General features: G+C 37.1%; 1 protein-coding gene across 1 annotated transcript; it reads right to left on the bottom strand.

Moving 5' to 3' along the window:
• Window positions 1-5007, bottom strand: LOC103702549 (transcription factor bHLH68-like). Its single transcript, XM_008785022.6, has 9 exons — window positions 4343-5007; window positions 3561-3876; window positions 3043-3120; window positions 2698-2763; window positions 2382-2447; window positions 2106-2156; window positions 903-947; window positions 667-711; window positions 1-536 (listed from the first exon to the last, which is right to left on the bottom strand). The coding sequence occupies exons 1-9, from the start codon at window positions 4585-4587 to the stop codon at window positions 402-404; spliced, it is 1047 nt and encodes a 348-aa protein (XP_008783244.4). The 5' UTR covers window positions 4588-5007; the 3' UTR covers window positions 1-401.
• Window positions 5008-15189: the final 10182 nt, after the last annotated feature.

Below are 15189 nucleotides of genomic sequence, written 5' to 3'. Positions count from 1 at the left end.
TAGAATTTACTACCATTGTTATTGATTCTGATGAGTACACGAGCACTATATACTCATGGAAAGTAGGATGACTTCAACTACTAATTACTTGACCCAGAAAATGCCAAAAACTAAGTCCTAATATATATGGCAACATGTTGATAGCGTTTAAGTGGACTGCTAATAACACTGGAATTGAATATACATCAGCGTTCGGGGTAGAGTTCTGAAGAAGCATGTCTCTTTGAATCATGAAGATATAAAGGCCTGACCATCCTGATTTCTTAGCACAAACACTTGCTTTCCCACAATACAATAGTGCATAGCATCATGAGCAATCAGCCTTCAGTTTTAGCAGAGTGACTGCTCATGATATTATGTCCATGGATAAAAGCCTCATGCGTGCCGAGAACTTGTTGTTCCTATTGAAAACCCCCACCAAGACATGGAGCCCAGTAATCAGCTCCGTTGTCACTCCCGACATGCATGGTGCAGGACACTGGAACGAGGCATAGCCCTCTACTCTTCAAATCCTTCTTTGGTTCATCACTGGCATCCTAAAGTTAGGCAACAATGCAGGAAAGTAATTCCTCTTTTGAAGTGAATCGATTCAAAATGCTACATATGATTCACTTGTAATTATTACTGAATCGAATGAATTAGCTGCTTTAAAGTTACGCAAAGTACCTGATCAGGTGGTCCTCTTTTCTTGGTGCAATTGTCATTTAACAACTGTCAAGGAATCATAATATCGAGATATTAGTAACGTCCTGAATATTTAAGTGAGACTAAAAGCTGTAAAGCAGAAAGCTTTGCTCCTCGATGCCTTCTTGATGGAAAGAGAGAGTAAACTAATGATCTTCTCTTTAATTACATGGATTTGCTTGCTTTTTTGAGGTGGGCATTGATCAAGTTAAGAATACCTGGCCAGGGTCTTCTGGAAATATACAATTCCTTTCTCCTTGTGCCTGAAAGAAATAACAATATCCACTAATCAGTGTCAAACTTAGAGAGTATGATAAGTTCAGATCTTGCAAGATATGGTGCTTTACATAAACATCAAAAAAAAAATATATAAATGTTAATGGTGACTAAACCCGAGCATGGTAATATGATGTGGCATTGGATGTTCGGTCAAATAATTCAAGGTAGCTGGAAGGTCATATAACGTTTCCATAATCTATATATTTCTCTATTATAAGAAGATTTAATGCATTAGTATTAAAGCTTACCAATGCAAGCAAAGTTTACTATAAGTTCTTATGAAGAATATTCTCATAACCTTGCGACCAGGTCATTGCAGGTCAAGAAGAATTGCAGTTTTGAGTCAAGCATTTACGTTTGTCTGAAATTGCGTGATAGTTTCCTCTAATTCTCCAAAACAGAATATTAGAATATGATAGCTTCCTTAAGCAAACATCTAGAGACTACCCCTTTCTCTCAATAAAATAATCTTATATTGACTAAGTAAGTGGTAAAGAAGATATCATTTGCCTATTTTTTCTTTTTCTTTTGAATGGAAATGCTCAACACCAAAGATTGAACAATCTCAAAAGCTACGAATATACAAGCTCATATTCATCTATGAATTTATATTAGCACATGGAATTACCTAGATTTTTTAATTACTGAATTATGGAGACCACATTTTTCTCAAAACAAAAGGACATCATATTCTAAAGTTTCTGACTTTGTATAAGTGATAAATTAAAACCTTTCCATCCCTAGCCATGCAAATAAACTTAGGATTTTAGGTAGGTAGTGAAGCTTCCTCGAATCACAGATGGAGTCCAAATCTTAAGCCCTTCACCCCCACCAGTCTCTAATATGTTGGACCTTAATAGAAAATCCACATACATACACAAATGCTCGACAAATGGGTGCATCTCATGCGTACTCAAGCGCATGTGCAACCGACCGAGTCTGTGATCGTGTGAGTGCGCGTACGTCTGTGTGCATGCGTGCAAGCGTGCCTTTTGTGTGTGTATGTGTGTATCTGCGTGCGCGCGCGCGCCACACACACACACACACACACAGAGATCAAAGAGAGAGAGAGAGAGAGATGTGTTATAGTACTAGGAGCCTTGGGAGGTGGGAAGGGGAGGGGTGGTGTTTTAGTTACTTACAGGCTGCCTCACGTTCCCTGATCCACTGCCCAAGTACGGGGAACTAAGAGCCTGCATGAAAGAAAGGGATGGGTGAGTCCCTGTAAGACAGTATAATCTCCTAAACACATGACAAAACTAGACAGCAATAACTAAAAGATACTACATAAAACAACAGAGTTGGTCTGCACCAACTTTAACTGCGTGGTCTCAAAGCACTTCTCCTTTGGCTTTGTTCCACCTGCTGGCTACCCACACAGAGAGAGAGGGAGAGAGAGGGAGAGAGAGGGGTTAGACCTCAATCTGACTTTGAAGGAATCTGATGTAGCCAATGGCTTCCAGCAATACAGACGCAGTGTCAGTCTGCAAAAGGAACCCCATGTCAGATCTCCTTTATTTGAACACTACCAAAGCAAAAGAGATGGGAGAAAATATAGATTTGTAGTTTTTTTTTTTTTTTTGAGGTAATAGGTTTATGGTATTATACATCAAAAGAACTGTAAGAGTTTTCAACAGGAAAAAGAACTGATAGATACTGTAGAAAATGCTGCTGCACTGGATTTTACCTCAAATACATCTAGAAAGGCTACATTGGTAGTGGTAATAGTAATACCTTTCCAAATGGAGAAACTAGCTGGTGAAGGGCTGTTATTCTATCCCCTAACTTCTCCTTCCTCACCTGAAAGTATACAAGAGAAGACAAACACCTCTAAACTATCATCAGCTGGATTACCAAACTTTTGATCTTTGTTCCGATAGAAAACACCGATTTTTTTTTTTAGGTCATATATAAGCATGTTTGCATGTTATTCAAAAAACAAAAGGTGAGCCCGCACTCGTATTGAAGAAGTGGGGCGGGAGGGGAGGGAGAGAGAGAGAGAGAGAGAGAGAGAGAGAGAGAGAGAGAGTTATGCGTACATGGATCCGCTAAATTTAATATGAAAAAGAAGATATAAACCTTGAAAGTAGATTGTCCTGAGGAGGGGCCTTGAACCCTAGCCTTCTTGAAAGCTGCACCAGTTGCTGTGCTGTTGCACTTGAGAACCAAAAAGAAGAAAGGAGAATAATAAGGGCCCATGTCTAGGTCTCACTAAAAACAAACTTAAGAAACTATCCAAGATCCATGAGAGTAAATGATTGCACTACATCTTAACAAGAGAACATATATGAACAATTCAACAGAAAGAATTCAAACACTCTAAAAAAAAGACCCAACCAAAAGATACATGATTTTTTTTTTTTTTGAGAGGAAGAGAGAGAGAGAGAGAGAGAGAGAGAGAGAGAGAGAGAGAGAGAGAGGGAGAGATTTTCCTCAAAAAAAAGAGAGCGAGAGAGATCATGGAAGTCTTCCCATATTAGAAATATATGTTACAATTATGCAGCCAACCTTTGATTGTCCTTGTTAGATCCCTCTAGAAAAGAAACAAGTTCGTGCTAGAATATAACAAACAAAAATAGCAGATATATTTATCCTACCTCAGATGACTGATCTGGTTGGTGATGCCTGCTTTCTCCCTTGTTGTTTGAGAAGTCCAACATGTTGCTGCTGAAACTAGTTGTAAGGCAAGATCTCTGAGAGGAAACTGGTAGGATTTGACTCCATGGAGACCTAGAAGACTGGATCTCTCCATTTCCATGGCTATACACATATCCGCCTTCCGAACCCTCTTGCTTTACATCAACCATATGGGCACTTGCTGATGGGTACACCACCTGATCATCCCAATTATCTATTTTTTTAGCTTGTAAAGGAGTGAAGCTACATCTTTCCTCTTCCCCCACCAGCCCTCCCCTGGAACCAAATCCACCAAAAAATTCAAAACAGAAATTATTCCTATATTAGTAGCCAGAGCGAGAGATATGGATAATATACGGCAAGAATTAATCGATTAGAGATAAAGAGAAGATAGAGAAAGAGGATAAGAATTAAGATAATTTAACATACAAAAGCCACTTATCATATAATTCAGAAGCTTTTCATCATAAAGAAACCGAGAGAATAAGTTCATTACTTTCCTTTTTATTTTCATTCCATTTTCCACAAGAAAGAATAAAGAATAAGAAAGACTTGGGTGAGAAAGTGATGCATCCATGTGTAGGTTCATCTTTAAAAATGAACATGAAAACAATTGGAAATTGAGGAAAGAGATGCACCAGCAGACACCATGCACGCATAGATCGTGAGGGAGGAGCGAAAGAAGGGAGGGAGGGATGGGGCGAGAGAGAGAGAGAGAGAGAGAGAGAGAGAGAATCATTACAGTAATAGTTGGCTCCATGACTCTGGTAGGTATTGGTTGTCATGCCAAGAGGTCATGGGAAGGAAATTTGAAGGCTGCGGGTACTGAGGAAAGACCGAAGAAGAAGAGGAGGAGGAGGAGGAAGCAGAGGGTAGGACAGGAGAAGTCTGTTCCGGGGTTGGCCTCATATTGTTCATGCCGCACCAGCTAGGGCTCTCCCCCATCATCTGCTGCACCAGAGAGCTCTGAAACACACCTCTATTCATTCCTCAACCCTTTGGCCTCTCCTACTCTATCAACTCTTCTTCTTCCAACCCTTTTCAGCGACGTTCAAGTCGATCTTTAGAAGCCTTGCTTAATTTGTCACCTTGGATGAAGCTTGGGAGAAGAAAGCACAGGCCCTGTCAAGAGGAATCTGATAACATGGGGTGGGGAGTCTTTTGTTATGTATTCCTTCTTTCCTCTTCCTCTCCTCCTTTCTTTATCATTTTTCCTCGCTTTATTTTTTTTCCTTGCTTTTTTCCTGCTTTTACTTTATCATAAAGTGGGGCAGGAAAGGTGGTGGCAGTGTATTCAGACCAAAAGGAGTGGTTTAAGGAGGGCCTTGATTTCTTGATTTTAGCAGAAGGGGTTAGGGTTAGGGTTACCGGTGGCATTTTTTTCTTCTTTTTCTTTTGTTACTCCACGAGTAAAAAATGAGATTTAGATATGATGAAGCATGATTCCTCCACAACTAAAAAATATTTTTTTTTTAAAAAAAAGACATAATAATGCTTGATAGGTAGGAGGAAAGGGACCAAGCAAGGTGTCAGCACCACCAAGTTCTTGTACCCTAGTGCCGGTGGTTCACCCTATAATGAGGCCTGACTTATAATTGATAAGCAAGTTGTTTATATAAGATTAATGATCTAATATTTTTTCATGGATAATTTAGTAACACCATTAATTCGAGCTCTACAGATCATTAGAAAATCAAATGCTTAAAGAAAATTAACATATATACAAATATAAACAACATATTCCATTAACAGTGGTATAATGTCGAACAACATCCATAATGACCATCTACGTACGCTTAGTAACCGTTGTAAATGTTCAAAACGTTGTACAGGTGATCTAAAACTGTTCATAACCACTAAAAACGCCCACTTGTTTTCCAAATCATGGCTAGCTTCTCCCATGCTAGAATAAATAAGATGCTTTCAAAAGGACACGGGCCAAGGCAACTTTCACTTAAAGCGACATGGTGGTATGATGCATTGGTACATAGAACCAGAGATATTAGGCTATTTCGTTTCCCCTCCATTACGCTTTGACTTGTAGAAAGGGAAATGATTGCTATAGTCTACTACTCACCTGGCATCAAATATTGTATTTAACCGTCCATTCAAAGAAGGAAGCTGAAACACACGTCTCTTTCTAGAAGTTGGAAAAAATACGTATGTATCTGATGTTACAAGAACTTATTTAAACTTTATCGATCTCCATGTATATAGGCAAGTACAATCGGAAATGCCAAAAGTAGTCGCATCTATGCCAAAAAACAAAAAGGTAGCCAGAAGTTCAACATAATTAGTTCCTGCACTTGTATTATTAGATTGGCAAATACATCTGATAGCTAGTGTTAAACTGGGGTTAATAAATAGATGTATGGGAAATTCATGAGGCAACATTAATTTGTGAGAAAAATAGCATGCTAGCATAAGATCAAGTGTCATGATTTGTTTTAAAAGGAATTATAGGAGAATGGTTGCAAATGTGTTTGATCTACATCATATTCAACATACGTCGTTAATAATTGACATCGACTAGCTTGTGTGGCCCGAGTCCCGAATGTATATTAAATCCTACAAATTGTAGTCTTATTTTGGACCATGCAAGATTAACGTAACCAGATCTTAAGAAATACCAATCCCATGAACGGAAATGCCGGTCTGATTATATGTAGGTTGGGTGAATTTAGATTTAAGCTCGTTGGACCAAATTTGCATGCATCTCACACCTAGAGGCCATATATACTTATTGGTTGAGAAGTTGATGAGGCTCGCATTTGGTAAACTTAGATTTATAATTAGATCACACATAGCTTGACTTGCTAGACCTAACAAGAATTAATATTATATCAAAATTAGACCCAACATAAACGTAATTCGATATAACTCTAATCCATTCGATACCCTCAGGTAATATGTCCGATATGAGTCTAAATACTGGGACAGATTAAACTGCTTTGAGTTAGACCCGCACTGTCCAAGACAAATTCATGTCAATGCACTTGCATCAAGGAAAAAAAACTTTGGAAATTCATTTAATTTCTATCTAAGCAGCTAACAATTGTGAAGATTAATCATACATAGCAACTTGAGCAAAAATGGTGCCTAGTTACAACAAATTTTGCCTATATCATCAATCTATGAGGGCAATTGTAGGAAGACTTGCAAAGTCAACATTACCTAATTTTATGAGGCTGAATTTGGATCCACTTATCAAAACATGATGTAAAACTTGGATTATTATAAGCACCATGCTGCGAGACCAATTATATTGTGCACATTTCTTGGTAGCCTTAGGAGGAGGCTACATTGTTTCTAAGACAACCCTCGGCTTATTTGCACACTAATGATGAGCAGCCGAGAGCTAGGGAATGGTAGACTCATTACTAAAAGATTATTTAAAAGGAATGATGGTTAATAGAAGTTACTATTCCTACTCCTTTCCAATAATGTGGAACCGGCAATGGCATTAAAACAACACACAAAGTGGAGTTCATTCCTTCCAATTGTTTTTGCTTCCCAACATTCCCCTTGGATGCACAAACAAATCCCTTTATCAGAAGGCCTCAAACGGCGAGCCCAAAGGCCGGGTTTTAGGGAAGAAAATTATTGTGAGAGTTTGGGGGTGTTTCCGGGTCCGTACCCTGCTTAAAATCTTTGTCTGTGGCGCCTTGTCCTTTCCGAGGGCCTCCTTTTTCTTTTTATACTCTTTTCCTCTCAACTCCTTCCTCCAAGAAGCATCCCTCCCTCTTGTCTTTTTCTGCCCACCCCCATATTCCTTTCCAAGTTGTGGCACTACTCTTCTCATCTTTTTGGTGAGCTGTCCGGGTTTATTCGCAAGCCCTAAAAACCCGGAAGTTACTCGGGTTACCACCACCTGAAAAAGCTTGATGCGATGGCTTAGAGTTTGAGGACAATACCTCATTTTAAAAATATACAATGCGGCACAAAAGTTTCATGCCACTCTCGCCCTCCCCTTAATTCGCAATATCTTTGACCTACCGTAACCACAATTTTAATCTCTAAATTATCCATTCGATGTAGCAATTAGAGATCGGTGCAAGACATAGGCATGGTTCGCTATCTCAGTAATTGTCGCACCAAATAAGTGGTGCTCCATAACATTTTCCAATCTCATCGGTGTAAATTTTGTCTGTATTTTATAATACCTAAGCCTTCGCACCTAGCAATGAAAAATTTATGTCGTTTCTTAAAATATATTAGCTACCTCAAATGGAGTAGCACAGGATGCGAATGCTCATCATCAACATATAAGTATTCTAGTGCAATCTTGCTTCATATAAAACAAATACTAGCTATAGAATTCTCTTCGATGACCGATCAAGAGTGTGCCATGTAATTTCCATTGATGATTAAATATACCCTACCTTCACTTGGATGAAGAGGGAACTCGTGGTGCCCGAAGAGCCGACCGATTCACGCACAAAGAGCATTAGCATATATGGTTTAATCATATATGATTAAATTACCCTACCTTCACTTGAAATCTTTCCCCCCAAGTAAGCGCATGACCAAGACATTTGGGAACTTTTCTATCAGATATGGTTTGCTATATTAAGCTGTGTATGCGGTCTAATTCTCGTTCTTATCCGACAAGTGAGACTAAAGTGGTTCGACTTAGATCAATCCAATATTGGATGCCTTAAAACTAGGACATAAAGAAAGATTTCATCAGCTGCCAATTGAATATATGCACATCTGGTGAGAGGTGTTTATGTGTATTATTTGGTTTGGTTTGAGGATGCCAAATCCTCTACATGCCACCAATATTAGCAAAATCAACAAAACCGGTTATAATACTTCAAGTAACTCTACCAGATATATACTGCTATTTTACCTCCTCAATTATCCATTCGAGATCAGTGCGATTTTTACAAGATCGGTGTGCTACATGATCACAATTTGGATCATTTACCTGAGTGCCACTTTGGCGCCACACCATATATATGGGTAAAAGAGTGATTCTTTACAATATAGTGTAATGTAAAAAGAAGTACTTCGAATCATTGCTATATGACTCAGTCTTGTTCTGAAAAAATTGAGGTATTTCGAATTGTTTGTTGGCATGGATAAACTAAAAAAAACCTTTGAAATGATTTTAGCATTAGACCTTGGCCTCAATGGAAAAATGTTAACTACGAGCTCGCCCCATTTGTTCTGCGGTGATGGAGGGAATGTGCTATTAAAACTTTTTTTTTCATGCTTTTTGTCGAGCTTCTTTTATCCTGGTTTTTAGCTTTCTGACTCAAGTTAGAGCTTTTCTTTCCTATCTTTTTACCCGAGTTGTTTAATTGGCATTATCTTATTTGCTTGGCTTTAGCTCTGTTTTCTGCCACTAACTTAAAACTTTATTAAATTAATACTTTATTATATTAATTTTCAAATTAATACTTTATTATATTGATTTTCAAATTAATACTTTATTAAATGCCCCTTCTCAGCCATGTAAATTTCGTCCATAATTGGCAATGCCCAGCCCAATTTTGTCTTAAAGATGATTTTGTTCGTGGCTTGGGAATTTAATTAGTGCTATTATATACTTTTGCTCTAAAAAGAAGTTTGCAATATTTAGCTACCTCAAATGAAGTTGCACAGGATCGATGTTGACGCTCATCGTGGATATGATATCCAAAATTAAGCAATCATGCTAGATGTTAAACAAATAACACTAGCTAAAAAATTTTCTCCAACGACACAATGGACAACTTTTCCTCCCCAAGAACAAGAGAGCACAAGAACAGAATATTTGGAACGTCTTTATATCTCATACATTCTGTTTACCATATTCTGTACGGCTTATCCAATTTTTGTTCCTATCAGAGACTAGAATAGTTCCATTGGGATCGGATGCCTCAAACAAGAGTACTGGGATACGAATTGACAAGAGAATATATGCAGATATAGCTAGAGGTGTCAATGTTTATTGTTTGGTCTGGTTTGAGGATGCCCGATCCTCTGTGTGCCACCAATACCATCAGCAAAGCCAACTTGAGGATTGCCTGAGAACTTGCTAACTTTGCCTAGCTAATCTTATCAACAATGCCTGTTTAAAGTACTATACATCTGATTTCGTCGGCTCGTGACCCCAACAAGTTGAAGGACAACCCCATTTAACTGGGGAGGGGATCCGAACATCCACTCCTGGGCAATATATGGTGGCTGATGAGGGAGTATGATGTCTTTCAGACTATGCATATGTTTACCGCGAGACGAAGAGAGCTACTAACTTGATCGTCTCCTATGCTGCTCATCATTCATTTTTGGACTCAGAGTTCTATTGTTCCTCCTTCTCTGAGTTGTTTTCTTTCCTTTGACACAACTGGCTGTAGTCGTGCGCAATTAGTGTGAACAACCTATGTACTTAAAAAAAAAAAAAAAGGACAACTGCATTTGATATGCTAACATTTTGTCACAGGAAATTTAACTTGAATGAAAAATAAAGAGCTCTTCCCTTCAATTGTTGGTTCTCATCAATTCCATTTTTGTTTGCTTTCTTTTCTCAATGGTGGCAACGGTTGGAAAAGTTTCCAGATTAATGTTTCCATCCATCCATAGGATAAAGTATGTATCAACTGAAAAGGAAAAGGAGAGAAAAATAACAAAGATGAAGGGAGGAGAGTCGCAACAGCATCGCTAGACCGAAAGTCTCTCCAATAGGCTCAGATATGGATGAACTCTCTTATTGTTATATCGTACTTAATATCAGAGTCTATCCTTTACGAAAATTGTCCAACATTTGAATATGGTAACTAAAGGGAAGTTGCGCATAAGCTCTGGTGCGGTGAGTGTGAACCCCTCCATAACCCCGTAAAACCTTCGGGGTCAGCACGAATCCTTCCCACTAGGAGGACTAGTGTTACGGAGAAAAGGGGGGCCGGACTTAGTTCCACATCGGTTGAGTAGTAGAAAGGATTGTACCTTTATAAGAAGGAGCACACTCCCTTCCATGGAGAGGCGCCTTTTAAATGACAAAGCCGTGCGTCCTTTTCCAAAGCGAACAATACCTTCCATCAGGACACAACCCCTTTTCTTGCTCTAACAAGCTCCATTCTGTCTCTTTCTTAATATATAAAGTAGTTCTCTAATGGATAAATCTATTCTGTTCTAAACATTTTGCTCGATGGTGTACCGGGATACTCCATCAAATTAGATTTCATAGACACAATGGTCAACATTAATAATCCATATATTTCATATCTCCAGGTGGTATGCATAGCCTATCTTGCAATTGAGAATTAGATATTTCCAATGGAATCCTTTTCCTTCATTTACTTGATGCATTGCCACAGTATTTATTTATGAGTTACATATTGCCACTGTATTCATTGCCACCTTGATGCTTGTAGCCCATTGAAATGGCATCTCGGGTCGCCGCTTTGCCAGAGGGTGTCTCCTTTTCTTTGTATACTTTGAGTTAGGTGTCGCATGCAAACAAGAATGTCAATTGCTAAAGTTTGGTGTAGTAGTACGTGCATGGCCCTGGAATCTGTGGTAAAACCACCACCATCCTAGTCACGAAAATTTTTGGTGAGTAGCCACATAACTCTAAAAACATTCTTGGCTGATCAAACTTGAAAGAGATAGAAGGGGATGCACTTCACAGATATTTCCTATCATGTCTTTAAAAATATATAAAAATACCATATTTTTTCAAGGAAAAAAGTAATTAATTTAAAAAATGCTTTTGATGAGTTGTATTTCTAAATTCTACTGTTTGTATGTATATATGTATGCACGCATGTATATATATATATATATATAATATTTAATATGTGTGTCGGCCGATCCCTAGGTGACTTGGTAGTAAAACATGCTGTTGGCTAAAATTGTTAAAATCATATGGTTGATTCTTCTTTTTCAACAAAAAAGATATCTTCTTTCAACAACAATGGCTGGCTATAAAGGACAAAAGTAGCTTCAGGACGCGAGCAAAATTTTCTACATCTCCTGATGATTTTTGAGAAGCGTAGGCCAAGTTGGATCTATTGCGACAAAACTTCATTGTCATAACAAAGTCCTTGTAAGTTGTAAGCGCCTATTAATCAACACTTGTAGATGAAATCATCCCTATGCTTAAGATGTATTGCACCAATCTCTTCCCTGATTTATGGACTATACCTTCTCATACAAGTCCACATAGAAGCTAGGATAGTGTGCTTCATGCAGCATGTAGGCATCTTTCATGTACATAAACATGCATGAAGAAATTATCTACTAGTTTGATGGCATTCTAGTTGGTTTAATTGGTTTAATGCCCATGGTAGCACTCCAACAGCCAATTTCTCCCATCTTGCCTACTTTTCCCACCACTAAAACCAATACCTTCTCATTAGATCGTCCAGAAAGATCATCAAACTTATTTTTGAACACTCCACCTTCCCTAGATAGGTCTAGGCATGCAAGATCAAAATTTCCATCCAGAGGGCATAACAATCTCATACAACATTTGTCATCAAAACTCTAGGAATCCAAATAAAGCTCATGATGAGTGCTACAAAGGTGCTGCAACTTCAAAGGGATTCACCTCATGCAGCAAATGGAAGCTTATGGCAATATTTTGGTCTTAAAATAGGCTGGTCAAAGTACATTTTCTTTTCAAAAAAAAAATTGTATCAGGTATATCTCACAACACAGAAAGAATTAGACAAATCAACTAAAGATTAAGTTGTTGTTGGAGTCAAGGTCTAGGTCAACTTTTTTGTAATTATTTTCATTAATTATGGTTATTCACAAAAATTATAATCTCTTCTAACTAGAAGAGGATTCGATTCGGATTTTGTACAGACGAACCTCTCATGTATAAATAGAGGATCAATGTAGCAAATTTACATATCTTTAATAATATTTTATTATTCTATTCTAAGAGATTCAAGTTTAGCATGTTGAATAAAACCATCTTTTCTAATCAAATAATCAGAATTTGGATCATAAGCACATCATAAGGTAGGGCATGCATGTCAGAGAAAAAGTGTATAGAACTGAGTGTTAAAAAAAAAAAGTCGGTTCACAAAATTATAGTTTTGTTACATCGCATGAATAATTCATAATTACTCATCAACGAACCACGCATATATTTGTGCTTACACAATATATATATATATATATATATATATATATATATATATATATATATATAATCTTGCGATATCCCTCATCATTGCTTTGTGTGTTCTAAAATACTTCCTTATCTAGGCATGCTGTGACAATTCAAATGCATCTCCAAGCTGAGGGCTATGTTGCTATATTTGTCAGAGAAAATGTTTGTTTTTTCTCTCCTCTCGTTAAACATAGAACGACCAGTATGAGCAAGAACCGGACAAACGAGCATGTAGCCCGATCTTTAAAGATCTTATCAAAAAGATATTAGTTATATTTCTTTCAATCGTTTTCACTTTGGAGCATTTGGAATAACCCTCTTTCAAAGCCAACAAGACAATTGATCTTCCTTTGTTATTTTAGCTCATTTGTTCCTTTGTCTCTTTAACATATGATTACACGTACGAGAGGAACCCCATTAGACTCATCTCTAGCAAAGAAAATATGAATAAAATATGACCCTATACTCTTTTTTTCAAGCATCTAATATTCTAGGGACCATCTCTTTTATTTGACTACAAACATGATTTGCCGGTCATCGGTTCATGCATCTTGGAACCTTTACCATCATAAAGAGCGACAGCACACCATACACGATTAGATGAAACGATCTTGATAACACCATGTCGCGAACTGGGCACTCCTACAAAATTTTCAATGGGACAGCTAGCTTGACTTGATCGTTGTCCTTATAACCTGTTGACATCAATGCATTATATCTTTTTTTGTTGGTAAATTTGATGAATTAAACCATTCAAGTATAAGTATATCCATAAAAATTAGAAAATGAAATTTTTAATAATTAAACCTGAATATTTATCGAGGAATTCCATAATGTAGATTTAATGTGCATGGCTGGCCATATATAATGCCATCCAATCAACTGCATTATTAGCTTTGCTATAAATATATACAAGTTCAACGGAAAGCAACCTACCCGTCATCCTCTAATGGACATTACTGCATTATATTCCTTAAGCAATAATCTAGACTCCTGGTCGTCATCGAATGCCATTGATTGTAATAAAAATGGCGATCAGAAGTGCAAGTTCAAACTTGCTCTCCTAGTTAGTAGCATTGACTCGGCAGTCATATAGCAATGGAAATGAGCTCATTTTAAGCTCCACTGGCTGCCTTGTTCTGAAAAATTATTACAATTTTGGCTGTTAGAATGCTTACTAGTGCACTTTGTAAAGTTTTAAAATTAGTGCCATGACCCGGGCCCCAAGTCCCACTCTTAACTGATTTTTGACCGGTTCCCTTCGGTTTTCTTGCATTCTAGTTCAAAAGAAAAGGAGGGGAAAAAAATAGCTTCCTGAATCTTATCAAGATCCATGAATGAAACAATCAACATTGTTCACTAAAGGGTCTATAAAGAAGGCCGTGCGAATTAATTTTGTATAAAATCTTATCCACCTTTTCTTCTAAGCATGTCAAGATTCCCTCTCATGTGCATCATGCCAGTCGTGGTATCTTTTTGAGCAAAGAGTAGTGGTATCTTTTGATAGTATTATTGTGCCAAAAATAATGTCCACTAGAATTGAAAGATATGGGGCCATATCAATAATTTTAGCAGAGTTCGGAAAGGTAGAGTGAATGAGCTAAAAGGAAAGATGTGTAAAGAAATAATGTGCATCGTACATCCACAATTTTTCTTGAGAAAAAAGAGGGCATATTCCACTTATCCATGTTTTGTTAGATGATCTCTGAGGTTTAAGTTTGTTATACTTGCATCCAATAGTTTGTAAACGATATTAATAGGCAGTTTACCTCATATAAAAAGTTAAAATTACTCTTGAGTAGGGAGGAAGATACACATATATTTTTTTTATATATATCCTTGGATAGATATTATGTCATTATTTTGGTCATTTTAAAATTTTTCTGATGTGGTATTTGGGTTCCATTTAATGTTAACGGTTCCATTAACGTTGTGTTAAATTATGGGTTAAAGTGTTGGATGAAAATAAATTTTAGAAAGGTAAGAATAAGTTTTTCAAATTATTGAGTTTAAGTATAATTCCCTCCTAATTTCTGGAGAATTTTTGTAATTTATTCTTTCTTTAATTCTCCTGATAGAAGTGTTAGTCAACTAATTTTATGATATTGCACATGTGAAGGTTCTATTTTGGATGTTAGAACGAACTATCCCTATGCTAACATATGAAAGAGGAAAGGAAAAACTCCATTTTTTTAGAATAATTGATACGTTTTCTAATATATATACACACACACATATATATTTATCTCTAGAGCTGCGCTCGATTTCACAAAATACTTCTTATACCATGGTTTTCTAAAATTAAAAGACCTGCTGGATAATCTTATTGGACGAATAGCATGTTATGGCATCCTAAGAGGACCTAATTATGTCAGCTGGATATTGCATTATATTTAGTTCCCTTACCTTTTACAAAATAAGCATTTATTACATGTATTATTTTGGGAAAAAGAAATTTATAGAAGCAATTTTAAACA

The sequence above is a fragment of the Phoenix dactylifera genome, chromosome 5 (genome assembly GCF_051530095.1).
Source record: "Phoenix dactylifera cultivar Ajwa chromosome 5, Ajwa_hap1_PhDact_Kaust_v1.1, whole genome shotgun sequence".
In the NCBI taxonomy this organism is placed as follows: domain Eukaryota; kingdom Viridiplantae; phylum Streptophyta; class Magnoliopsida; order Arecales; family Arecaceae; genus Phoenix; species Phoenix dactylifera.
This window is presented reverse-complemented; position numbering and strand designations above follow the sequence as displayed.

Bases quoted from the DNA above. Each gene is read 5' to 3' on its own strand.
- LOC103702549 (XM_008785022.6), bottom strand. From the start codon at position 4,587: ATGAATAGAGGTGTGTTTCAGAGCTCTCTGGTGCAGCAGATGATGGGG. The intron at 3,121-3,560 runs GTAGGATAAATA...TTGGTTCTCAAG, and splicing joins AACCAGATCAGTCATCTGAG to TGCAACAGCACAGCAACTGG. The intron at 2,157-2,381 runs GTCTAACCCCTC...TCTTTCATGCAG, and splicing joins TCCTTCAAAGTCAGATTGAG to GCTCTTAGTTCCCCGTACTT.